The following is a 24,797-nucleotide window of genomic DNA, read 5'->3' as shown; positions in this document are numbered from 1 at the left end:
AAGCTGGGTCTGGTGTCACAGTGTTGCATTTCTGGGTGTTACAGAGTTACATTTCGCATTGTTCATCCCTCCCATTCACCTGTGCCGGTGTTTTACATCTGCCAGAAGTAGATAATTAATGCTGTATTCTCAGCATGCAGCACGTGCCACGTCATTCCAGGCTTGGCTTTTGCAGCTCCACTGCTATTTCTCCTGACTAGTTCCAGTGTTTGATTTTATTAATCATATCTTGTCCAAAATAAAATGTATTCTTCCTACTCTGCATACAGCAAATGGCAGGACTGGGACCTAAAATTATTTCAAGGCACGTTTAGCTTATCTGTAGAGACTCATCTGGAGCCTCTCTTCCTAAACCCTATGGCAATAAGAACAACCAAACTTCCACAGTCACACCTGAAAGCAAAAACACTGAAAAACCTGACAAGTAAAATGCATTTCGGTTTCATTTAAATTCCTCTGTAAGTGGATCCATGCCAGCAAGCTGCTTGTATGTGCAAAATCTCCACCGATCCTGTGAACATGTGCTCAGTAAAGACTATGTGCTCTTGTAGAGAAGAGCCTAAAACCCCTAACTGATGTGTGTGAGCCCCTTGCTGTGCTGCAGAGCAGTTTGTTCACCTCTTCCATGTGCCTGCAGACATCCCTCAGCCTCCGTCCGTTCGGGAGCGGGGGGACATCACCCCCCGTCCGTCCTGGTTCGGACACCACGGCTCTGGACCCTCGCTCTCTGCTGGGTACCGCGGACAGCCCTGCCCCTGCTGCGAACCCGCTCCACCGTCCGTGCGGGACCCGAACCGCGAGCACGGGCGGGTCCGACTCTGCCCCTCAAACTCGCGGCTCTCCTCCCCGGACGAGGCTGCAGGAGCCGCCGGTACCGAGAGCTCTCCCGCTGATGCGGGACAAGCACCGAGCGAAGCGCGCCCGCGCCTGGCGGTGCTCCTCTCCGCACCGCAAGCGAAGCCCCGCGGGGCAGCGACTTCCACCGCAGCTCGGTCCGGCGGGGACGGCCCCGGGAGCCGGGATGCGCGGGGAGCGCGGGCATGCGCGGGGCCGCCCCCGGCCCGCCCTGCGCCGGGCATTGGCCGCGGGCGGCGGGGCGGTGGTGGCGGGGACGCCGCGCCCGCCTCCCGCCGCCGCTCCCCCAGCACCGCCCGGCCAAGTTTAAACACCCCCGGCCGAGCCGCCCGGAGTTCGCGGGAGTTGCCGGGGGCCGCGGCCCGGGCGCGGGGCAGCGGGAGCGGCTGCACGGGGACCGCCCCGCCCGGAGCGCGCCCCGCCGCCGCCTATGCGGGCGCCGCGGGGCCGGGAGAGCCATGGACGGCGGCGGCGGCGGGGTGCCGCCCGCCCTGGAGAAGAACGCGGCGGAGCTGACGGTCATGGACGTGTACGACATCGCCTCGGCCGTGGGGCAGGAGTTTGAGCGGGTGATCGATCAGCACGGCTGCGAGGCCATCGCCCGCCTCATGCCCAAGGTGGTGCGGGTGCTGGAGATCCTGGAGGTGCTGGTGAGCCGCAACCACATCAACCCCGAGATGGAGGAGCTGCGCCTGGAGCTCGACCGCCTGCGCCTGGAGAGGATGGACCGCATCGAGAAGGAGAGGAAGCACCAGAAGGTGCGGGCGGGGAGCGGGGGGACGCGGCGGGGCAGGGCTGCCCCCGCCTGCCGCAGCCGCTCGGGGGAAGTCGGGCTCCGGCCCCCTCGCCGCCGTTCTCCCCCCGCCGCCGCCGGGAAAACAAAGAGCGACGCCGGGGTGCGGGCCGGGATGCCGCGGAGCCGCGGGAGCGGGCGGGGCACGCGTGCGGTACAGCCCGGCCGGGCTCACGGGCTCTGCGCGGATGCTGCCTTAGCGTCGCCGAGGCTTTGGGCGTGTTGTTGTTTTTTGTTTCCTTCCCTCCTGGAAGTTTCCTCCCTCCTTCCCTTTCTCCACCCCTTCCCCAGTCGCTGCATTTCCTTCCCCTGTGTCTGACCGATTCGGACTCCTGCTCCATCCCCTCTCCTGACGAGGGATAGTGCTGCTTCCTGCTAGGCCAGGAAAGGTCACTGACAAGAATACACTTTCCTCTCCGGAGCTGGGAATGATTTAGCAGTCTGGTTTTCCTGGAACAGACTTCGGGTTAGAACAAGTCATAGGAGAGAGATGGAGAACCAAGTGATTTCAGAGCAGAGTTAGAGCTGAAGAGTAGGGAAGAGCACTCTGCCAGATTGCTGCTCCATCCTCTGATGGCGAGATGTCCCTTGGCTGGTTTTGGGGTGGTCATAGTGTTCCCTGACCCCACTCCCATTAAAGCCCAGGCAGAGAGCATTTCCCATACCCTGTTAGCCTCTTATGGCAGGACAGCAAGCTCCAGTAACTGCAGTAAAAGTGGAAGATCTGCTCTTGAAACCATCCAGATAACTGATATAAGAAATAGTTCTCCTGGTAAATGACTATGCTAAATCATCACTGCTGCCTCATGCCATTCCTGATTCCACACAGAGAATTAGGATAAACAGGACACAGAGGATTTCTGGAAGAGAGACCCCAAACTTCAAGATTTGGCTTAATTGGATAAATCCCAGTTTTGTATTTCAAAAAGAGTCATCTACAGGACTTTCACCTAGCATATGGAAAATCCAGGATAAACCCTGCAACATTTTGCAGAGGAAGTCTCAGGGCAATGTTTCTGAAAAGGAAGGTAAAAGACCTTTAATGTACAAAGCCTTAGTAAGTTTCAAGAGTATGATAAAAGGAGGTCTAGAGAACAGATACAAATATGTTGGATATTTACCAAAGGCTGGGGGTGAAGCAGATACTGAACTGACCCAGTGTCATTGTACAAGTTGTTCTGTGGAGATGTTACTGACGTTCTTATAAGTGTTAAAAAGTTTCCTAAATGTGTCAGCTGATCTCCCTGCCAGTCAACCACCTCTGCTCTGTCAGCTTCTCTGAGGGTCGTGAAGTGGCTCAGGGAGTTTAAACAATTTACTTCAGTCTAAACAGATTTTAACAGGAAAACAAACTGCACGATACATACCTTTTATTTTTTTTTTAAATCATGCTGGTTCCTGGTGCACCAGGTCCCTACAGAACTGTGGTCTCTCCTCTTCTCTGTTCCAATGTGAGGGTTTGAAGATTCTTTCACAGGACAGCTGCTGATAAGCAGAAAAAAATCAGATACTGAGAAACAGTTTTTGATGTCAAACCCTCCAAGAAACACCCAGGAAAGCTTTTATTGGTCCTTGCAAGCATCAGTTTGAGATTTCAGCACTTAAAATTTATGTGTGAATCTGTTTTGCTTGTAAACCTGGCTCAGCACCCGCTGCCTGAGGCTTCCTGAGCTGGCTGGCACAGCCTGGCCCGTGGATGTGCCTCCCTGTCTGGTACTTCCACTAATGAGGACTCAAAAGTTAATTTCTGCTCCAATTCATTGGGCTCTTCAATAGTAATAAATGACAAAGATGACCTAGGCAAACCTTGGCATAGCTGTGTGTTTACAGTGCAGCCACATATAAATGATATCAGTTTAGCTTGTTTGGGGGTTTGTGTGCATTCTATTTTGGTTTTATCAATATGCTTGGAAGTGATGAATGTGCTGGTTTATTGCTAAAATAGGTCACTGCGTTATTTTAGCTAGAGTTGTAACAGGCAGCAGCACTGTAAATAATCCAGGTGTTTGGAAATATCAATTTCACTACAGATTTACTTTTCTCTCAAGATAAAGAGTTTCAAGTAAAATAGGTGATTAATTACGTTTTCTTTCCTTTTTAATAGTTAAGTCTGTGTAGTTTACCACACCTTTGCTATTTATTGTTCTTTGCCTCCTAATGTTTTCTGCAACACTTTTAGCTGCAATTCTGTAATAAATGCTGGAATAAAATGGTATTTGGACCCAAAAGTCACCAGGAACATGACTTCCCATTATCAGAGCATACACTCAAAGCAGAGAGCTATCCTTTAATCTCTCAGCAGAGCTTATTTTAGCCTCGAGCTGTGCTTGGCTGGGTTGTTGTCTGAATGTGTTTTGTTGTTAGGTAGGAAAGGGGCATGTGGATGGATGTGAAAGTCAGCAGTGACTCAGCCTGGCTCCAGGGATTTGCATGCAGCTTTTTGTCTGAAGAACTTAAGTGAAAATGGAGCAGGGAATGCCCCCCACTGCAGAAGTGAGATATACAGAGAAGCTTTTGGAACAAGCAAGGTTCTAAATACTACTGTTTTCCTTCAACACTTTTTACTTTTTGTCCTGACTTGACCTTCATGAGGATTGGTGACAGCTGCTCTTGACACAGAGTGTCCCAACAAATGGGAGCTGTTTTGGCTGGCCTGGCTGCACTAACACAGACACCACTCAGGACATTCCAGCAGGACAATTTACATGGGAAGCAGCATGGTTTGGGTTTGTGTTCACTGTGTGCACCAGGAACTCTGCCCTTGCTGCACTGGATCACACACTCATCAATTTACACTTGTGTTTCATAGCAGGAATTTAGACCAGGCTGTTCTGTCAGAAGGAGTTTGTCCACCCCTGAGTTCCTGGCCCTGCTGTGGGATGGTTTGGGGGCTCTTTAACAGCTTTGCAGCTGCTTCCTGGGGTGCTGGAAGGAATTGGTGCTGGTGTTTGGTTATTTGACCCTTAATCTGGTCCTCACAGCACTGCAGGGTATGAGGAGCCATCCTTTGGGTAACTTGCTTTGCATCAGGAATGATCCCCTCAAGTATTTCCATTCAGGTGTAGCATAGGGGGCTGTGGTGGCTGGTGTCCTAATGGTGGCATTAGAAAAGCAGATGTCTTCTAAGAAACTCAAAGTAGTCTTATGTAATTGCTTTCCATAAGAATCACTAGGATCATTACTAGTTTGATCTGTAAATTGTCCAAAGACCCTTAACATGTTCTAAAATATGAATGTGTTGTCCTGATCTACCCTATAGGAATTAGAACTGGTGGAGGATGTCTGGAGAGGGGAAGCACAGGATCTTCTTACCCAAATTGCACAGCTCCAGGAGGAAAATAAACAACTGATGACAAACTTGTCTCACAAAGACATTAATTTCACAGAAGAGGAATTTCAGAAGCATGAAGGCAAGTTTGCTACTTCAAATTCAGTCCTTGCTTTGTTACAAAAAGAAATACTTTGTCCAAATATTTTGACTGGATATTCAGGTGTGGTTTTCCCCTGTAGATTAATTCAGATCTGGATTTGGAGGCTTGTTTGTTTATTGGGTTTTTTTTACCTAAATAGAAAATCTCTGAATGCATGATGACACTGAAGACATGGTAAGAGGTGGAGGAATGAGGGAAAGAAAACCAACTTTTTGTTTGGCTGAGAAGCATCTCTGGAAGTCAAGTCTAGATACACCTTTTGGTCTGTCTCTTGTTTGGGCTCTCATTTTGCTGGAGGTGGATGAAACTCTGCCCAACACTGTGGAAGCTGCACTCCCTCTCTCCCCGAGGCTCAGTGCTGCTCACTTGCACTGGGGAAGAGCATAATGAAACCTTCAAAAAGTAAAAATTGTTAAACCTCTCAAGATACTTTTTAAAACAAATGCAATGCTTTCAAATCAGGAGTCAATTAGTGGCAAAGAAGTAGCTCAGCATCAGGCTGACAAACTCCATGCAAAATTCAGAATGGCAGCAATGAGTCATGGACCATGAAGACTGACATTGTGTTATAAAGAACCAGCTTCCCCTTTGTTTTCTTTTTTTTTCTCCTTCTTTTTTTCCTTTCCAGTGGCTATCTAGCTCACTGCAGCTCATGTGCTTGCATTTAAATATAGCCACACTCTTCACATCCAGCCAGCCAAGCAAATGCCAGACGTGCTTTTCTTGTTATTTTTACTGTGTCTACCCATGTATGACAACACAAACAAACCCATCAGCCCGTTCCAGAGCTTAGACTGAGATCACTGATATTCTTTGGCCAAAATATTCAGTTTAAATGAAATCTTTTAATTTATATCAACCCCATTTAATTATTTGGATCTATTATATCACACCTGACTGTTTTTCTTTTAGGACATATTGTCATTAATGAGCAGAGATAGATTTGTCTCAAGTGACTTGTTTGGACAGTGTCAGAAAGCAGTTCTGCTGCTCCTTTTCAGTCTCTGTCCTTTGGTCTGCTGTAGAGTCCAGAGAGGCAGCATTTCAGGCTCAGTCCTGTGTTAGCTGGACTGATTTTGAGCAGACTCCAGTGCTGCTATCTGAGCATGGTTTAGCACTGTGGTCCCATCTCCCCTTAGTGCTGGCCCTGGGGATCAGCAGCTCACTGCTTACTCACCAGACAGTGACAGGGGTTATTTCACACAGGCAACAGAGGCCACTGATCTGGGTGTGCAAGGCCTTGAGAGTCAGTCCTGCCAATTAATTCTCAGAGCCTCGCTTGAGTGTGATGAAGTGTTCATGGGAGAGGCAGTCCTGTGCAGACAGGAGTGCTCTGTGCAGTCTGAGCAGAGCAGGGTTCCTGTGAAAGGACCTGTGACAGCAGAACACAAAACACAAGGGAGGGGTTGAGATGAGCCTGCAACACCCACTAAAGTGACTCCTCCCAAGCCCAAACAGAGCACTGCTTGATGGTGCTGACTGATTGGAATATCCCAGGAAAATGCCACATGCAAACTTGACCCAAGTGTGTCAAACAGGACGAGCAGGCTGCTGTGCCACTGCAGGGGAGCTGCTGTCTCAGCCTGGCTGTGCTAAGGGACAAGCAGCAGGATGGCAGCACTTGTGTGACCCTCCTGTGCTGCAGGATCTACAGTTCCCTTCAAAAGGGGCACTGAACTTGTTCTGGGTATTTAGGTAATGGTGCAGTGCCACAGGCTCTGCCTTGGCACAACTCTGCCAAGCTGTATGGGCACAGCACTGAACAGATCACTAAACATAAAGAATGTTCTTTTTTATTTTTTTTTTCAGTTTCTTTTCTTTCTTTTCTTGGTGTCCTCCCCTCCAGCTGCTTTCCATTCTCTTGCTGGAACAACACCAGGATCACAGCAAACCACAGGAAACTGCTCATAGGATGTGCCTGGGGAAGCTGGCTGGGTGTGCCATTTAAGATCTTGCATTTATTAGAGTTTGAACCATTTAGAGATAATTATTTTACATTTAGGGCACTCAGTGATTTCCCTCTCCTCTTTCCCAGTGCCAGAGGAAATGGAAGGAGATGTGACTGTTTCATAAAACTCCCCACCTTTCCTTCCCCCCCCACTTCCTGAAATAAAAATTGTAGTGATCTGTGCACACAATTGAAGCCTTTTAGGCTCACCAAATGTTAACAAAAAAATGAGCACAGTGGGAGGAAAAGTAGTCAGCACTGAATGGTATTTTTTCTTTAAATAGCACCTGCTATCTAGAGATCTCAAAGCATCTCACAAGTACTAATGGATACAGCTGCATTCACTACCTCCTTCTGGGTGAAACCACCAGTCTAAAGTTTCACTGCAGTCCCTCTACTTCAAGGCAAAGTTTTGGATTCTTTTGGTTTTAAGTACAGCTGATGTTTCAGGCCCCAGCCCTGAGACTGGCTGCAGTGAGTGGATCCAGGAGCCTGCAGTGAGGTTTGTGGGTGCAGAGAAGTACCAGACCTGTCCTGTGAGAGAGGAATGTGGATCTTTTAGAACAGTTAAGCTGCAGTTTGTGTTTGTGACACTTGTTCTCCCTGGTGGGTATCAGCTGGTACCACAGCAAAGAATTAAGATTATCCTGTGAAAAACTAGAACCTGGAGCAGCATAGAGCTGATAAAAACCAGGCTCCAGAAATAGAGCAGGCAAATGTACCACAGAATTAAAAGGAGTGAGAATGTAACACTAGAATGTGAACACCATGTCACTGACAGTTCTTTTCTGAGGTTTGCCAGGAACATGTCCTGTGAACCAAATTCCTGGCCAGCCATGACCAGCAGTCCTTCTCCCAGCAGAGCAGTTCCCAGTTCTCTGCAGTACCACAGCTCTGGTCCTTTAGCACTGAGGACTGGAGCTGCTGATCCCCTTTGCTCTGGTCCCTCCCTGCATGGGAGCACACAGCTGCTGCAGGAGTGCACATCCACCAGTTACCCCCTTTCCTTCTCTGAGCTTTGTCCTGCTCTGCTCTGTTATCCATCAGTTCATTCTGTAGCTGACCTGTGAGCTGGAGTTCCTACAGACCTGCAGCTAATTTCTCTTGTGGGAACAACTCTGGATTTCTCTGATGAGGGAAGAACAAAACCAGGAAGTCTGAGCTGATGTGAGAAAGTAGAGCCTTTCCTGGCTGGATACATTTGATGCATACAGAGAATATTTCTGATGTGGGAGCTGCTTTAGTATATTGAAAAGGAAGCAGCATTAGCACCACTTGCAGTTCATCAATGGAAGAAGCTGAAGACCCACATAACAAAGTACTTTTTTGCCAAAGTGAGTAGAGTTAGCAGCAGAGCCTGGATTTGAGCTCCTGCTTGGGCTGGGCTTTGGCCAGGGGAGCCCCACACTGCCCTGGTTGCAGGGTTTTCATTTTCAGGGATGTTGTGTCATGTGATAGCTCAGGACCACCAAACTGCACATCTCAGGGAAGGTCAGGGCAGGAGATTCATCATCTCACCAAGATAAAAACTCTGCTCTGTGTCTGCTCTCAGGAGTCCATCACTGCAGTGCCAGATCCAAGATATGGATCTCTGTAAAGGCAAATAGAAGAATGCTTCCTGTGGTTTATGACATTCATTGGTCAGATTTAAGGTTAATCTAACCCTTTCTTTATTTTCAGACAGGACCAGTGTTGGATTCTTGGCAATGCTCCAAACTCCTTTCACCAGTGAAATGCTATCAAGTATTCTTCTCTCAAGTACTAAATTACTCTAAATATGAATTACCACACAATAGGATGGGAAAAGGGTGACAAAAATTGAGGAGAAAATATGTGACCATAATTCAGACTAAATTTGGATTCTGCATTCAGGGTGGGGGTACCCTCTGAAGGTCCTGTTTCATCTTCTTTTCACCAAACACAAAACTGGATTTCAACAAAAATCAACCTAGTTCAAAAACTGGATTTCAATTAAAAATCAGTCTCCTTAACTGGTTTAGATCCAGATGCAATCCACAACAGTGATAAGTTGTTTACCTCTTACTGAAGATCCAGAGCATCTTTTTTACAATTTTCACAAGGCCTTGGCCAGCTGATTCCAGAGATAATCACACAGACAACCAAGCTCCTTGGGGCATGGTGTGAACATTGATGTAAAACTACTAAGGCAGCAAGATGCAGCAGTGTCACTCACTGTTATAAATGTTTCTGAGGACTGTCAGTTCCTTTTTTAAGGAGTGTCTGTGCAGTGGCTTTATGGAGTGGATTCTCTCATCTGTGTTCTCTGTTACCCTTGAGGTAACCTCTAAAGCATCTCTGTAATTCTACCAGCAGGCAACTTCCAGAGTCTACTTAAATATTCCTCATTGTTCTTGTTCTCAGCCTCAGCAGCTCCTGGCTGCCCTTAGTTTGTGTTCTGTGTTCTTTTTTTAACCAGGGATGTCAGAGAGAGAGCGGCAAGTCATGAAGAAGCTGAAGGAAGTGGTAGATAAACAGAGAGATGAAATCAGGGCAAAGGACCGGGAACTCGGACTCAAAAATGAGGATGTAGAGGCTGTAAGTGGCTCTTGGTCTTCCTATTTCTGTTCTTTCTCACCCACATTTCCACAGCCTGGTTTTGAGTTTGAAGTTAATATAGAAAGTATAAACAGTGCTGGATTAATAGTCCTGCAGCTGAAGTGTCCAGCAGAGCTGTGGAGTGTCCAGAATGGTCAGGCTTCAGTGCAGTCCCACACCAGGGATGCAGTGTGGATCATCTCTGCATGAGAAGGGCTCTGCTCAGCCCAGGCCAGCAGTGACCTTCTCATGACCAGTTCAGATGAGTCACAGACTCCACTGTGACTCCAGGCATGACATGAGATTTGGCACTTTCTGTGCAATGACCTCCTTACCCATATTTTGCTTCTCATTCTTCACACTGCCTCATGTCCTTAGGCCATGGGACTTTCCTGGGGCTAGTAAGGCCAGGCCTAGGTGATCTCTGCTCTGTCCAAGAGCCTCTGGCAGGTGCTGCAGCCTTTTGAGCTGGGGCTGTCCACACACAGCCAGCAGGTCACATCTGCCTTAGGAGAGAGCCCTGGAGCTCAAAGCAAAGCACCTACAAACTGTACACTAAGGATTCCTCTGTCTTGTGTTTCTTCTCCCCTGGGTTAAGATTTGATTCAGAATCCCAGAAGCCACCCTACCCTTGAATTAATATCAGAAGTGATGGATTTGCTTTTATCTGAAAAACTCCCTGTGCTAGGGGAATTTACTCTAGAAATCAATTAAATTTAGGTGACTGAAACTGTAGTAGATAATTAGCTATTAGAAAAACTAATCTGGGGGTGAGGAGAGGGGAGGGGGGGGAATTTTTCAGCTTAAATGCAACAGGAACCCACTGCTTCAAGAGGATGTTTGGGACTGGGCCATCATGGCTCGTGGCTGAGTGGCCACTGAGCTCTTGCATGGATGTTTTGCAGCTGCAGCAGCAGCAGAACAGGTTGATGAAGATTAACCACGACCTGAGGCACCGCATCACGGTGGTTGAGGCCCAGGGGAAGGCGCTGATCGAGCAGAAGGTGGAGCTGGAAGCGTATCTGCAAACCAAGGAGCAGGAGATGAGCAACCTGAGAGCAGAGCTGGGCAAGCTCAGAGAAAAGCTGCAGGGTGAGGACAGCCAGGCCAGCCAAAATGGGGAGGAAGTAAAGGTAGGAGGCACTTTGGATCACTTTTTAAGCAGCCTTTTAAAAAGCTTTGGACTTCATACCAAGTACCTCTTTGAGTTTTGGCAGGGTTGTGGTAGGGTGTTTGCTTCATTTTCTTTGTACACACCTATCCCTTCCCCCAAAGGAAAACAAACCAATTCCTTGGAGAGTCTGGGTTTTCCAAAGACAAACAGCCAGGAGTAGCTTCAGCTTTGCCAGATCTGCAAATATCAAGGCCAGATGGGTCACAGGGGTGCACAGGGGTGGCAGCTGAACCACAGTGGAACAGAAACTGCCAGAAGTGGTCCCTGAGTCAGGGCAGAGCTCTGCACACCTGGTCCCTGCTGTTCTTATGGCACTTCAGATCAGTCAGGACTAAGCTGGTTAACTGCTACCAAATCAACATATAAATATTTTAAATATTTCAAGGCACTTTTTAGAGGAACCAACTTTGGCCTTATTTCTGCTTTTGCTTCCTATTAGAATTTGTGCAGTGAAGTGTTGTGAGCACAGATGTTGATGAAAAGCAAATGTTCCTGCTGGCAGAGCCAGGTTCTTGCAGAACAGGCAAAGTGACAGTCTGCAAATGGAGCTGGGCTGAGATCAGAGCAGCAGGAATGCAAATTTGAGGGGAGCTTCCTGAGAAAAAGATGCACTGATCTGTTGATCCCTGAGTCCTCTTTATGGTTCCTAATATTTTCATTTGTGCCTATGACATTACTTTTTTATTCCTGAAGCAAATGTACAGCATTTCCCTCTCCTAATGATGCTCTTAGCAGAGTAGGAAATGCAGTAATGGGTGTAATGATATTTAAGAACTTAGAGGAGCTCTATCACACAGAGCTGTTCAGTTTGATGTGTTGATAAGAGTCCATGGTAAATGCCTGACAGACTGCAGCAGAGAGTGAAGCATCCAGTGAAACATCAATTTCACTGGCAGCAGGCAGGAATACACATCAAAAAGCAGAGACAAGTGCTGATGGGGTACCTTGGTCCCCTGGGAATGTGACAGCCAGTGCTGTGTTAACATGTCACTGCTGAGCTGGGCAAGCACTGTATTAATAATGAAAAGGATTATTTCATTGCTGTTAATTCAGCCAGGACACCCAGCTTTGTAAACAGGGCTGGGGAGCCCAGGCCTGGAGCCAGCAGGATAAAAGTGTCCTCAGTGTCTGCAGAGAAAGGATGCATTCTTCACCTCTCTCTAACTCATCAGTTCCATGGCAATGGTGCCTCCTCTAATCAGAGGCGTCCCTGCTCCCTCTGCCAGGACAGAGCTCACACAGGAATTGCAGTGGCAAGCAGAAAGCTGGAATAGCTGCATGCTCCAGAATGGCCATTGCTTGTTGGCCCCAGTCAAGGACATTTGCATTGGGTACAGGCTGCTCAGTCTTTGCTGGTTTGAGCCAAATCTAACAAAAATAGCTTCTCTGGGCAGAAATGTGGGACAAATACACAACCAAAAGAAAAGACACCAGCTCAGACCCATAGCTAGGGGGTGAAGAGGAGGAAAAGTGTTTGGGTAATTTCCTTTGAACCTCTTGTTGCATCAATCTTTACTCCATGTAGTCTGTGCTAAGGAATGTGTTTGGATGAAAAGGGTGATCAAACAGTGCCCAAGTGAGCATCACTCTGCTGCCTCATCCCTGCAGGACAGGCACTGAAATTCACCTGAAATTTACCTTGCACCAGCCTTAGCCAAGGTCAGCCTGAAACCATGGATCAGTGTATTGCAAAACCATTTCACAAGAATAGGAGCTTAGAAGAGGGTAGAGTCAGGATTACAAAAAATGGTCTGTGTAGGAATTTCACTACTCAACTCCTCAAATTTCCAGCTTGTATCCCAGCAAGCTGTCACTGCCACCAGGAGCTCTGAGGCTCTGATCTCTGACTCCTCCCACGAGGAGGGTGAGTGGCTGACCTGGCTGCTGGCAGCTCTGATTTCATGTGCTGGCCTCTATCAGTCCTTGCAAAAAGCATCACATTTCAAATGGACTTTGCTACATTTCAAATGTATTTTCTTGGAACAGAGCGTCCTGCATTTGTTTGTATTGTTATAAATCCTGCAGACCTCTTAAGGCTTGGAGCTGCTTTTCAGAATCCCAATTCCAAGCTCCCTTCCCAGAACCTTGTGATTTTTCATCATTGTATATTTACATCAGAAGACGACACCTCTTTGTGGGAGGAGCTGGAAGGAACTGTATGACCTTTACCATGCCATTTTTCAAGTGTTTAGATAAAAAACTGATGTTTGATTTACTCCATTTGTTAAAAGTATGGATTCCTAAAACTGACTTATCAAAAGTTGGACATTTGCATTGGACAGTGGATTTAAAGCCCACACTTCACTCCCTAGGCAGAACCAAACAATGAAGATTGTCTCTCTGAGTCAGAGAAGATGGCAATGGACTTGAAAGATCCCAATCGCCCAAGATTCACCCTGCAGGAGCTCCGGGATGTCCTTCACGAGAGGAATGAACTGAAGTCCAGAGTGTTTTTGCTTCAGGAGGAGCTTTTATATTACAAAAGGTGGGTTACATCTCCTCTCCTGTTGGATGATATACTCAGAGAGCCACAGGGCAGGTGTAGAAACAATAAATGTGCTCTGAAGGTCTGCCCAAGTTGGTGTTTCTGCAAAGGCTTGTGCAGAGACTGCAAGAATGCAACCTCAGTTTGAACCTGGTACCTCAAACTTGTCCTTCCCTAACTGCCAGGTCTGCCCTGAGTCCTAGAAAGATTGCACACATTTAATACATGTAAACTTCAAAAATGAGGATAGGAGGGGGTCTAAAATGTAAATTCTAGACCTTTTATCCAGTCCATTCCTCTTCTCCCTCTCCTTGTCACAAGGGGAAGAAAATATTGAATGGAGACCCAGTTCTTGGTGCTGATCCTTGGTTGATAAAAAATCTTTAGTTGATTTGAATGGGTTTTGAACAGATCTTTTTGCATTCCTTCATCAACAGTGCTACCTCAGATTGAATTGTAGCTCTCAAAGTGCTTCCATGGCTTGGGAGGAGAGCATTAATTATCTTTTCTTTCTTTCTTTCAAGTGAGGAAATGGAAGAAGAAACTAGATCCCCACAGCCTACACCCATAATTCAGCCAAAACCCTCAACTCAGCCTGAATCTGGAATCAAACGACTGTAAGTAGCAAATTTACTGAACATACTGGGTATAGGCTGTAAATACCAAATGTTTCTTATGCATAGGACAATTTGAAAGACTTGAAAAATTCAGATAACCATATTCCCACTGTATATGAGAGACACTGAATGAGCACTTGGCAGATGTAAAACAACAGTTGGTTTTGGCCAAAACTTTTGCCTAGATCTGGGACAACTTTCAGTCTTGGATTATCATTTTCCCATGACCTCACTGTGCCCATTTCCCTGTTGACTGAAGCCTTTAGACCCTGACTTGCACTATGTGGGCAGCACAAAACCCTTCTGTTTGCTGAGCAAATTTGCTGCTGAGAGGATGGGCACTGGCTTGGCTAAAAGAACCCCACCTTTTTCTGAAATATTAATGCTGCTGTTGGAATCAAAGCTTCCTGCCAGAGATGTGCTGCTACAAGAGTATCACTTTACAAAATCACTGTGTTGGCCAGTCCTTTTCTCTGTTGAAACTCCCTCCTGTACATTTATTTATTCCAAATTAAGTCTTGTAATCTCACAGCAGCTCTTTGGATTTTTGTGATACCGGAAGCTTAACTTTTTTAACTGCATAAGTGATTTTGGAACAGTTGTTTCCATATAAAGAGCTCTTCCATCCTGTCCCCATGTCCACAGCCTTCAGTCCTTGATTAATAACAGCAGCAGCCCTGGGAGAGTAAATTCCATAGGAAGATCTGGACTGACCCAAAACACCATGGAGTCAGGAGGGCACTGTTGATTATTTGCAGTAGACTGCAGCTTTCTGCCTGTGCTGAGAGAAACCTTCCTCTCACATGAGTGGAAAATACACTTTGAATTTGGATTTCAGTTTTCATTCTGTGACTGTGATGATGATGATGATGATGATACTGTGTCACACAAGATCTTCACTGTAAAGTTTCTCTTTTCTTTTACATTTCTTTTAGATCTTTTTAAAGCTAATTCTGTCGTAGGGAATGGCTGGTTTCAGCTCACACAGCTTGTGTTGTGCAGCTTCCATGTTTGATTTGAAATGCTGCCTTTGATGAAGCAAAGGCAGCATAAAAATGTAAACAGAGGTTGTAAGGCAGAGCACATGTTGGTGAGGTATTAGTTTTGACTCTGCCTAAGCTGAAATTACTTCTTTTAGATGTCATGCTCTGTCCCCAGGTTTCACTCTGCTCTCTCTCCACTTAGCCATCATATTAAATAAGGGAATATAAAACTGTCTGCCTGAGTAATCTGAAGGATGGTAACAGTTTTCAGGTTTGTCTCATTCTTGCAGCCTGTCTGGTTAGGATTTCTCTGGTGGAGTTTTATTTTCCTCCTCTCTTCCTCTCTCTCTGTGTTGTCAACACTGTACTTGTACTTGGGCTTTAAAAAGTCAGGAAATGTCACTGCTGGGCAAACCAGAGAGGCCAGTGTAGCTTCTGTCCTGTCCCAGCACCCTCCTGCCCCAGCTGCAGTCCCTGCCTGCTGTGAGGTGTCTCCAGAGCTCCCTTCTCCCTCTCCAGGGTCCCTCTGGCTGCCTGGGGAACACTCTGGCACATCAACCCAGTGATGTGATGAAAACTTGCAGTGCTGCTCTCTGCATGCAGAGTGCCTTTACAGAGGAAAGTGGGGCTGCTTTTCCCTCTCTTTCAGAGTTTTTCTCCTGATGAAACAAAAAGCTGAAGTACAAAAATAGGAGCCCTCTCAAGGGAAGTTTTGTGCTTGCCTGTGCAATGTGCCCTTTTTCCTTCACCACACAGAGTCTGAGAGAATGAGCCATATGGATGTGTAGCCTGTGCCATCCAAGACGTGCTCAGGTGATTCAGTGCTGCAAGCCCATAAAGAAAGGAAAACAGAAGCTACAGAAATCAGCATTTTTTCTGGGTTGGCACATTTGGGGCAAACTCTGAGTTCTGATCTCAGATGCCTGACTTGTACATTTGTCTCTCCCACATCACATGACGGAGTTTTAATGAAATAATGTAACCAGGAGGCTTTACTGAGGAGGAAAAGTCCAAGGATTAAAAATGCTCCCTCTGTTTGAGCAGAAAACACCCTTTTGTTTTCTCCTTAAGACTACGTGCTTGTTTGTCACTGATGTCATGCCTCAAACAGCCAGGAGTTTTCTTCCTATTCTTGCAGTCTACAAAAGCTGGTGTGTCTGTCAGAGCTGCAGCTCAGGACGTGCCATGTTGCACAAAAATAGAAATCCTGGCTGCTGCTAATGATCCAACAGTGCTTGCCCATTTGTTTTCAATTTTAGTCTCAGAAGAGCAGTTAGTGAGCTGGGGAGAGCTGCATTTGGTCACAAGTGAAATGTCTCTCATGATTTCAACTTAATCTTTAATTAACATTAGTCCACAGTTCAAAAAAATATTTGGCACAAGGGAGAAGCTGTGAGGAGAATCCTTAGACAGACAGACAGAGGGTGTGCAGGTATGGATGGAGGTGTGCTGGCAGGGCTGTGTGGGGCTGGCTGGGCTCAGAGCACTGGGCTCTCTCAGCCTCTGTGCTGCATGGATTGTCTAATGCTCAGTGAAGTGCTGAACCCTCACAAAGAACCCGTCTTGCTGCGAGCCAGCTCCAGAGTGCTCCTGCCAGAGCAGCTGCAAGTTTCCCAAAAGCATTCAGCTGCCTGCAGTTGGCATCTTTCTGCATGAGAAGTAACACAGGTTCCTTTGGAACAGACACACAAGCCCTTTAACCACAGAGTTTCTTAGGAGGTTATTTCAAGAGTTCACCTGCAATACTGGTTTTTAACCTGAAAATATCAACTGTAACCCTTGTGGAATCTTTAACTGTAATGCTGGTTCTCTCTAACCCTGTGCCAATATCCAGTAGTCACAGCAGAGTCCTGTTTTGTATTTCTTAACACACGCCTTCATCCTCCATTTCACTGTGTCTGTGCCTGTTTGTCTCTTGGAACAATGATGTGCTCTCTGCTCTGCATTGCTAGAGCTGGTCATACCTTGATGAAATCCAACCCAGGTTGCAGGCTGCCTCACAACAGGAAAGTGGTATCTTTTAGAAATCCAAAAGCAATTGAATCTGCTCCAATAACTGGTTTTTCTGAACAAGAGTTTTTCACTGAGGAGAGCTGTCTTGGGTGATGCAGATCCCCCTCTCCCTGTAACGTGTCCTGTGTTGTAATTCAAAGTAACCCCGTGTATCATGTTTGCCTCTTTTCTTTTTAATGGAATGCCTTTTCTTTCCCTTGCTCCAGTCTTATCTTTTCTGTGTCTGTACTCTCCTGACCAGGATCTTTACAGCCATAATGCCCATGGTAGCAGCTGGATTGATTCCAGACGATCCCACATTGCAGCCAATAAGAAGACTTGTGTCCCTTGTAGGAATTTTTTTTAAATGTTTGGTACTGTGGTTTCCTCTTGCATGACCCTGTGTTAACAAGCACTGCTGGTTGCATTCTCCTGGCTGCCAGTGGGATCCCAGAGGATCAAAGTGCCAATCAGAACGACCAGTCAGTGTCAGTACTCATCCCAGTCCTCCATGCTCATCCTCAAACTGACATGTTATCACCTTTTGCCTTAATGTTGCCATGCTAAACCAATCATTATTCCTTGGAAAATCGGTGTAATATGCAGTTTTAACCAGCATCTGTTAATTCTGCTTCCTAAGCAAGGCTATTCACAGTTCTCACCAGTGCTCTTTGAGAAACTCGATTCTAATAATTTGTTACAATCATTAGTTAGAGTTACAGAATGGAGAGGCTGATTTCCACATTAATTTCCACAGTTAATTACAGGCTGTTGCTTTCATGTCTTTCTATCTATGCCCTGTATATTTTGTCTCTAATTATGTATTTTGGAATAGAGTGTAAACTATTCATAATCAATTCTGTCATCCAATTCTTGGCTCTCCCTGGAAGACATACTGATAATTGCTAATGCAAAGTCTCTTTGCATTAGAACTGCTGCTCTAGTGATCTTTATATTTACAGCAACGACACAGTTTCCTCTCCACACAGACAGGCTTTTTCCAAACATCCTCCATGAGAATTTTCTAGCCATAATAACAATTTTCATTGTTTCAGAAGGAATTTTAAAAGCTGAACCCTTTAGAGATTTATTTTTCACCTGTCTAATTTCCTGATAAAGTGAAAAATGACTGGGCTTTGAAACTGACTGTATAAACACAGCAGTCCTTTGTGTGGGCTTCCAGACAGCAACCCTGAGCAGGCAGGACCAAATGTGCTCTGTAGGAAGGCTCAGTCACTAAACACTCCTTTCATCAGCTGGAGCTGGCTCTGGCCCTGAAAATATTCAGTATATGTATGTGAACTTATGAACTCCTGTGATGAAGGTGGTAGAAAAGTATGAGGCTAATTAAGTGCAAAATACTTATTTCACTGTTAAGGCTGCACATTTGAATCCAGGAAATGCAAAAGTTCAGGTTCTGCTGGCACTGTTATTTATGTGCATTTAACTTGTGTTGTGGTTTATTTCCCTTTCTAATCAACAAGTAATTATTCTTAATATTCTCAGTGATTATCATCCAGCCTCCTGTATCGAGAGGCAGGGAAGGTTGGACTCCCTGCTCTGCACAAGGCAGCTGGGAGGGCTGGGATTGTGGTGCTGAGGGGGATGAAGGGAGAGTGGGATTTGGGAGAATGCTGAGGAAGGTGAGCATGGACTCAGGGTCAGGTTTATGCCCTGACCAATATTCCAACCCCTGACAAAGCTGAGGTTCTACTGGCACAGCCCCTTACTGGGTAGCAGTTAGCAGTTCCTGTCCTGGATCACAGCTGTGTGACACTTGGTACAGTACAGGAAAAACAATCTTCACCTCCTGAAGCCCACCCAGCACTGAGATCAAGGGGATCCACAGCCAACTCAGTCCTTTAATAGCTGGAACCACAACTTTTGCATTTCTTAGCAGGCCTAAACATTGCACTAACACCTCTTGTACTGAACCCACAACGAACATTGACTTTGCCTAATCCAGTAACTTCATCCCATACAAATAAAACAATACTAAGGATTTTTCCAGCTGTATTTTTTAGCTGTCTTAAATGGCTGTTGGTTCATGTACGTCATTATCTTAGAGCACCCAAGCTGTGTGACAGGAAATGACGTGCACACTCGTGTGCATTTGTTTAGAGCCTTCATCCTGCAAACTCTCGTGCACGTAAGTGCATTTATTCATTCCTTTTTGCAGGAATCAAGTCTATGTATCAAAACCTCTACACTGGAAAAAAAATGTGGAGACTTAGTTTCTTATCTTGTAAACTTCCCTGCTGACAACCTTAAAAAAAAATCTATTTCTGCTTTGTGGTAAAATATACAGATTTAATGCCAAAGATACCACTTTACTTATGCCAAGAAACTAACCTGGATCGTGTGGCTTCGTTACCTGAGGGCTGGGGAAGGGGGAACCCACATCTAAATGATACCTGCACCTTGTAGAGTCAACAGCATTTAGAGCTTATCTGAAGCTTCTGTAGCCAAACTGCTTGAGATTGCAATGACTCCATCCCTAACAACATTCTGACATGCACTCCCATCAGGCTGCTCTGCCTTGATTTTCTGCAGATGCAAACAGAGTTTTTTGCTCGGTGTTTTGTTGTGCTGTGTATTGGGGTGGGGGTTTGAAGTGCTTTCAGGATGATAAACACTGTTCTTTCTTTTCCCTCCCTCCCTCACTGCTCCCTTCCTGGAAGGTTTAGTTTCTTCTCTCGTGATAAGAAACGCATGCAGGCGTCACAGAAAAATGTCCACTTCCAGGAAACTTTTGGAGAATGGTCACATTCAAACAGAGATGATTCCTACATGGAACAAGGACAAGAAGCCCTGCAGCACCTGTGACTAAACCCCTGAGGTGTTTGGTTTGCTGCAGCAGATCTCGACAGTCTCGTAACAAGAAGCTTCTGTAAAGCATCGCGGCAGCTCGTCACTTTTACTTGCCTTGCACGCCTCGGGGGTTATTTCAGACTCTCCAAAAGGGATCCCTCACTGTTCACTTGGTGACTGTTTGCTGCAAACAGGAACCCAAGCTTTGTAGTAACAGTTGCTGACACCCTGGGACATGGAAGCTTCTAGATGACTTGTTTTGTGCTGAATAACAAGTCTATGATCTTGTTCATGCATTAACTACAGTAACACAAGCTTCTTTAAACCAAAAAAGGACCTTGTGCCATTATTAGAAGTTTGTTTGCAGTGTATATCTAGTACAGGGCAAAGACTCTTTAACCCTGTTTGTTAACACTACTGGTTGTTTGCTTTTTATTTCTGTAAGAATTTTTTCAAGAGGGATACGACAGTTGGACGCCCTTGGTGGCAGCCCACAGCTCTGCTGTGTCCTGTCAGTGCTGCTGGCATGGGCATCTTGCAGAGTCACCCCTTGGAAATCCACCTGACACAGTGATAACTGGAGTAGCCTTGAGAGGGACAGTGAGTGTACATTTCCCTTGTGCTTACAGTGCCTAAAGCATGAAGAGACGATGTATGAGGTGAGCGTGCCTTGTGTTCTACAGTATTAATGGAAAACAAATTGCTTCCAGGGAGGAACCACAACTTTTGAATTTTTTCCCTTCTTACCAGGGGACTTCCTCACAGTGTAGCAGGCAGCTGCTGTAAAAGAATTAGATCTTTCCCACAGACAGGTTTTTAATTAAGTCACACTTCAGTTTCCTGTCTAGGTAAAACTGCCCAACTTCAGAGGGAAACACATCCTCAGCTGGCTGACATAAACTATTTTGCTGACCTAGACGTGACCCCAACTTTTTCTCTTGACTCAACACTACGTGGGCAGAGCAGATGAATTCTGTGTGTGAAGCTGCTCCTCTGGTGGTGGCACATGTCTGGGTAGCCCCTGTTACAGGGCTGAACTTGCCAGGACAGCCCAGCAGCCAACCCCAAGGGCTGGGGCTGGATCTGCTTTGCAGCTGAGCTGCTGAGACCCCAGGTCTGACCGAGGTTGTCCTTCCAGCACTAAAACCTCACAGCATCAGTGCTGTGGACACCCAGTGCCAGTGCAGTCCCCACCTCTGCTCCACACACTCCACAAAAAACCTGACCAGGTGGGAGAGGGTGCACGTGTCCATGGCTCCATGAGGACAGGGCTGAGGTGTCTCTGTGGCCTTGGCTGTGGGCTGGGAAGGTCCATGCTGGAGACCACTGCTCATGGGGAGGATCTCGTGCCAGCAGGACCATGGGCAGCTTCTGCTTGTGCAGCTCCGTGCCAGGGGCTGGGAGCTGCTGTTGGCACCACACTCCCAACTGCTCCACCTGCTCTGTAGAGCCTCTTCTCAGGAGTGGCACCAAGGACAGGAAATACAGCTCAGGCTGGAGCAAAGCTCCAACTACTCCAGGTACTGAGTGTAGGAGGAACTCTCAAAGGACTCCAGAGGGCTTCATGCAGGCCAGTTCTTCTTATTACAGGGTGATCCAAGAGTGGATTTTTAATGTCTGTGAGCAGCAAATGGCTCTTAGCCCATCTGTAGTAAAACCCTGGCAGTAAAACCTCTCCTTGCAGTGGTGGGCTGTGTGCTGCCCTGCTCCTGGCTGTTACTGCTTCATTCCAATGTGGACCTTCTGTGTGTTCTACATAGGGAAAGTGTTTACTGTGCCCCCTTGGTGTCAGTGGAGCTTGGGGGAGAGGGGACATGTGGCCTTATATGGGACATGGTGATCAGAGTCCAGCGTGGGTATGGGGTAGATGTGTTTTTGCCTGGTTATGTTTTGGTAACATCTTTAAAACAGCAGCACTTCTCCCCTCCTCTGAAAAGCAACTCTTAAATGGGGGGAATGTCTTAATTTAATGATACTTAAATTGCCAAGATCTGGCTTCACTTCCATATAAGAAAACAAAAAGTGCAGTACAGTCAGGTCAGGCAGTTAAATTGTGGATGACCCCATGGAGTCTGTCCCGAGCGCCGTTCAGTCGTGTGGCTCATTCAGAAGGGATGCAGTGAGCAGAAACAATGCAGGAACGTGGGCCTGAGTAAGCAGATCCTTTTGGAAATCAGCTGAGAGCAATGAGCTGGGATAATGGAGCTGCACAGACCCAACCTGAGCCAGTGCAGCACAAAGGAAATCTCCAGGCCTGGTGCACGTCCAGTGGAGCCCGGGGCTGTGTCGGGCCAGCTCTGCAGCCAACACCAACAAGTGCAGGAGGCAGGACAGCCTTCCCCACATCTCTGCAGCATTACCTCAACCCCTCAGAGCTCCTCCTGACCTGCTGGCATTAACCACTCGTTCTCATGTTTGCGATGCTGCATTCACACACCCCAAGTGCCATCGGGAAGGATGGCACAGAGGAAAGCGTACGTAAAGATCTGAAGATCTGTCGTGTATTGTTTGTCAATATTCAAGAAAAATCTGCTTTCAGAAAAGGGGCCAGGATGCTGGCAAGTTAAGGGCGTAACAATCCTGCCTGCCAAGTGCAGGATCACTGACATTTTTTGAGTTGGGGTTTTTTTTTTTTTTTTGGTTGGGCAATAAATCATTTTAACAGTTTAATAAATACTTCTGAAAAACATGCATTTCTGCAACACTTGCGTCTTTTTTTTTTGTGGAAAGTAACACCATCCATTCTTGGGGATGGAGCTTATGGATCTGTCTTTGTACAACTTCATGGAAATACAGCCTCAAACCAGGTAAGGTTTAGGACAGAGGCATTCCAAGACTGATGAAATACAATTCAAAATACATTATATATTTAGGAATGGCTTATGATGACAAAAAACATGACAGAGCCTTTTCTAGAAAGTACTGTAAGCTCCTTAATGGAAGAGGTGTGTCGGTATTTACACATCCTAGCCCTGAAAAAGATGTTTTGCCCTTTTCCCCCCATTCAGCTACAGCCAGCAGCAAGCCCAGTTTCCAGAATGAATTTAAACCCAGTGTAGAAGGGTGAGGACAGAGTGGGTTCAGCCACAACCACATCTACCCATGACACCCTCCTTCAGTGACTGTCCATGGATCCATCAGGAACATGAGGCATTTTCTGATGTGCTTACTGTCCCGTGGTGCACATTCCTCTGTACAAAGGAGTTTCATCCTCCCATGTCATGGACAGTGGATTGGTTCCATGTTTCCCTCTCACCTGGGAGAACTAGTTAAGGACACAGTATCAACAAAGGTCTTGCCTGTCCCAGTGTCTTCCCAAAAATGAAGCCACTTCCCATCAGCTTTTGTTCTGGGGCACAGAAGTTTCAGAAGTTTGTTGCTATTCTGTTCCTGTGTCTCCAGCACGGGTCTGTTTCATAACAAACACGTGGACACCTGGCACGTGGATACCTCGTCACCCAGTGCATTTCTTACAGCACTCACCAGTTCAAAAACATTAATACAAAAGTTTATTTTCTCTAAAGAACAATTCAACACACATCTCAACTGCAGTAGGAACCAAACCACAGAGAGCTGCTGGCAGCAGAGTCACAGGCACAAGGTGGTAACACCGCAGCTTGTTCTGGGACTGCTGTCACAGCCCCGAGCTGCCCTAGGGGTAGGTCACACACCCCAAGGACAAGGCACGGTCACCTATCTGTGCTTATCATCATCTCTTTGCTTCCTGGTATCTCTGTCCCTGCTCCGGTCTCTATCCCTGTCCTTCCTGTCTCTATCCTTCCTTTCCCTCCCCCTGCTCCTCTCCTCTTTGGAGTCTCTCTCTCTCTCACTGTCACCCCAAGCCCACGACCTCTCCCTTTCTGGCCAGCGTTTGTCCCTGCTCCTCTCGTGGTCCCGGTCCCTCGTTCTCCAGTCCCTCGTTCCCTCACGAGACCAGTTTCTTTTCTCTGATGATCCTTCTCCGTAGAAATCATTTTTTATGTTTGGCAAATTGATGGGCTTTCGGAAAGGTCTGTCCCGTCCTCCAAACCGCAGCTGCCCAGATTCTTTTTTGCCTCCAAACCCACCCCCAAGCCTCCGGGGAATCCATCCTTTGAGAGTTCTTTCCAGTTCAAAGTCCACAAAGATCTCATGTTGGTCGATGACGAGCCTGTTGGCATCTCTGTGAGCCTTGAGGAGCGCGCGCTCCTCTTTGTACTCAATAAACGCATAACCCTTGGAAAATCCCGTGACCAGGTCTCGAACCAGACGGATCTTCCTGATGTCTCCATAGCGGGAAAAAACCTCTTTTAATTTCTCTTCTGTAGTCTGAAGGTTGAGCCTTGCCACGAAGAGGGTGAGGTGAGGATCTCCCGTGACGCCCTTGTTGGGTATGTACCGTGCCAGCATTGCCCGCCATATGGCCCGGTCGTGGGGCTCCTCGTCCGTGCCATCGATGCTGCCAGCCTTGAGGGGGTCGTACTCCTTGGCTATGGGGGCCCAGTCAGCCATTGTCTAGTGGGGGAGAACACACACGGCACGGGCTCACGGCTGTGTCAGAACAGCCTGTGCAAGAATCGCTTCCAGCACCGCTGCACTGTGATCATCCGAAAATCCCCCCAAAGTGTGACACACGAAAATAAACCAGCCGTGTCGCTGTTGTTTGAGTCCACATGCCGGGACAGAGCCGCGTCGGGGAGCCGCATCCTACCTTGGCCTACCCCGGCCTGAGGGGCCCCGGCCTTCCCCCGCGCCCGGCCGAGGAGGCCCCTCAGCCCCGCTCCCGGCGGGGACGCGGCTCTCCCGGCGGGCAGGGGCCGATCCGCCGGCCCGGAGGAGCCGCAGCCGCTCCCGCCGGGGTCGATCTCAGCCCCTTTCCCCGCTCCCGGAGCCCGCCAGTCTCCCCGCCCTGCTCCCCGAGCCGCCGAGGCGGACGTGGCCCTGCGGAAAGGCCGATGCGTTCACCCGCCTCAGTGCCGGTTCCCGGGGCTGCCGGAGAGCCCCCCGGTCGCTTACCGGCAGCGGAGCGCGGGCGGTGCCTCCTCAAGGGAAGGGGCAGGGCGGGAAGCGGCGCGGGGCCGCGGCCGTCGCCATGGGAGAGCCGGGGACGGGAGGGGCCGCTCCGCCCGCGGCCCTGCCGGCAGCGCCGCCCGGCCCGGCTGGGAGGGAGGGA

The 24,797-nt window shown here is 47.5% G+C and overlaps 2 protein-coding genes across 4 annotated transcripts; one reads left to right on the top strand and one right to left on the bottom strand.

The window, feature by feature from the left end:
• Positions 1-1,070: 1,070 nt before the first annotated feature.
• Positions 1,071-22,347, top strand: RILPL1 (Rab interacting lysosomal protein like 1). Of its 3 annotated transcripts, none has more exons than XM_059863154.1 (8): positions 1,071-1,613; positions 4,908-5,058; positions 9,465-9,583; positions 10,489-10,716; positions 13,070-13,242; positions 13,767-13,859; positions 16,196-16,274; positions 19,516-19,654. In XM_059863154.1, the coding sequence occupies exons 1-7, from the start codon at positions 1,314-1,316 to the stop codon at positions 16,236-16,238; spliced, it is 1,107 nt and encodes a 368-aa protein (XP_059719137.1). In that variant the 5' UTR covers positions 1,071-1,313; the 3' UTR covers positions 16,239-16,274; positions 19,516-19,654. The 3 variants fall into 3 exon arrangements, with proteins under 3 accessions (XP_059719137.1, XP_059719136.1, XP_059719135.1); XM_059863153.1 differs by lacking the exon at positions 16,196-16,274 and adding an exon at positions 17,097-17,184 and having other exon boundaries at positions 1,148-1,613; XM_059863152.1 differs by lacking the exon at positions 16,196-16,274 and having other exon boundaries at positions 1,151-1,613; positions 19,516-22,347.
• A 784-nt stretch (positions 22,348-23,131) lies between these two features.
• Positions 23,132-24,794, bottom strand: SNRNP35 (small nuclear ribonucleoprotein U11/U12 subunit 35). Its single transcript, XM_059863158.1, has 2 exons — positions 24,641-24,794; positions 23,132-24,139 (listed from the first exon to the last, which is right to left on the bottom strand). Exon 2 carries the CDS (start codon positions 24,134-24,136, stop codon positions 23,339-23,341), a length of 798 nt encoding a protein of 265 aa, XP_059719141.1. The 5' UTR covers positions 24,137-24,139; positions 24,641-24,794; the 3' UTR covers positions 23,132-23,338.
• Positions 24,795-24,797: the final 3 nt, after the last annotated feature.

The sequence above is a fragment of the Haemorhous mexicanus genome, chromosome 19 (assembly GCF_027477595.1).
Source record: "Haemorhous mexicanus isolate bHaeMex1 chromosome 19, bHaeMex1.pri, whole genome shotgun sequence".
Classification (NCBI taxonomy): Eukaryota; Metazoa; Chordata; class Aves; order Passeriformes; family Fringillidae; genus Haemorhous; species Haemorhous mexicanus.
This window is presented reverse-complemented; position numbering and strand designations above follow the sequence as displayed.

Coding starts and splice junctions, on each gene's coding strand:
- RILPL1 (XM_059863152.1), top strand. CDS start 1,314: ATGGACGGCGGCGGCGGCGGGGTGCCGCCCGCCCTGGAGAAGAACGCG. Junction 10,717..13,069: donor AAAATGGGGAGGAAGTAAAG/GTAGGAGGCACT, acceptor TTCACTCCCTAG/GCAGAACCAAACAATGAAGA. Junction 13,860..19,515: donor GAATCTGGAATCAAACGACT/GTAAGTAGCAAA, acceptor CCTTCCTGGAAG/GTTTAGTTTCTTCTCTCGTG.
- SNRNP35 (XM_059863158.1), bottom strand. CDS start 24,136: ATGGCTGACTGGGCCCCCATAGCCAAGGAGTACGACCCCCTCAAGGCT.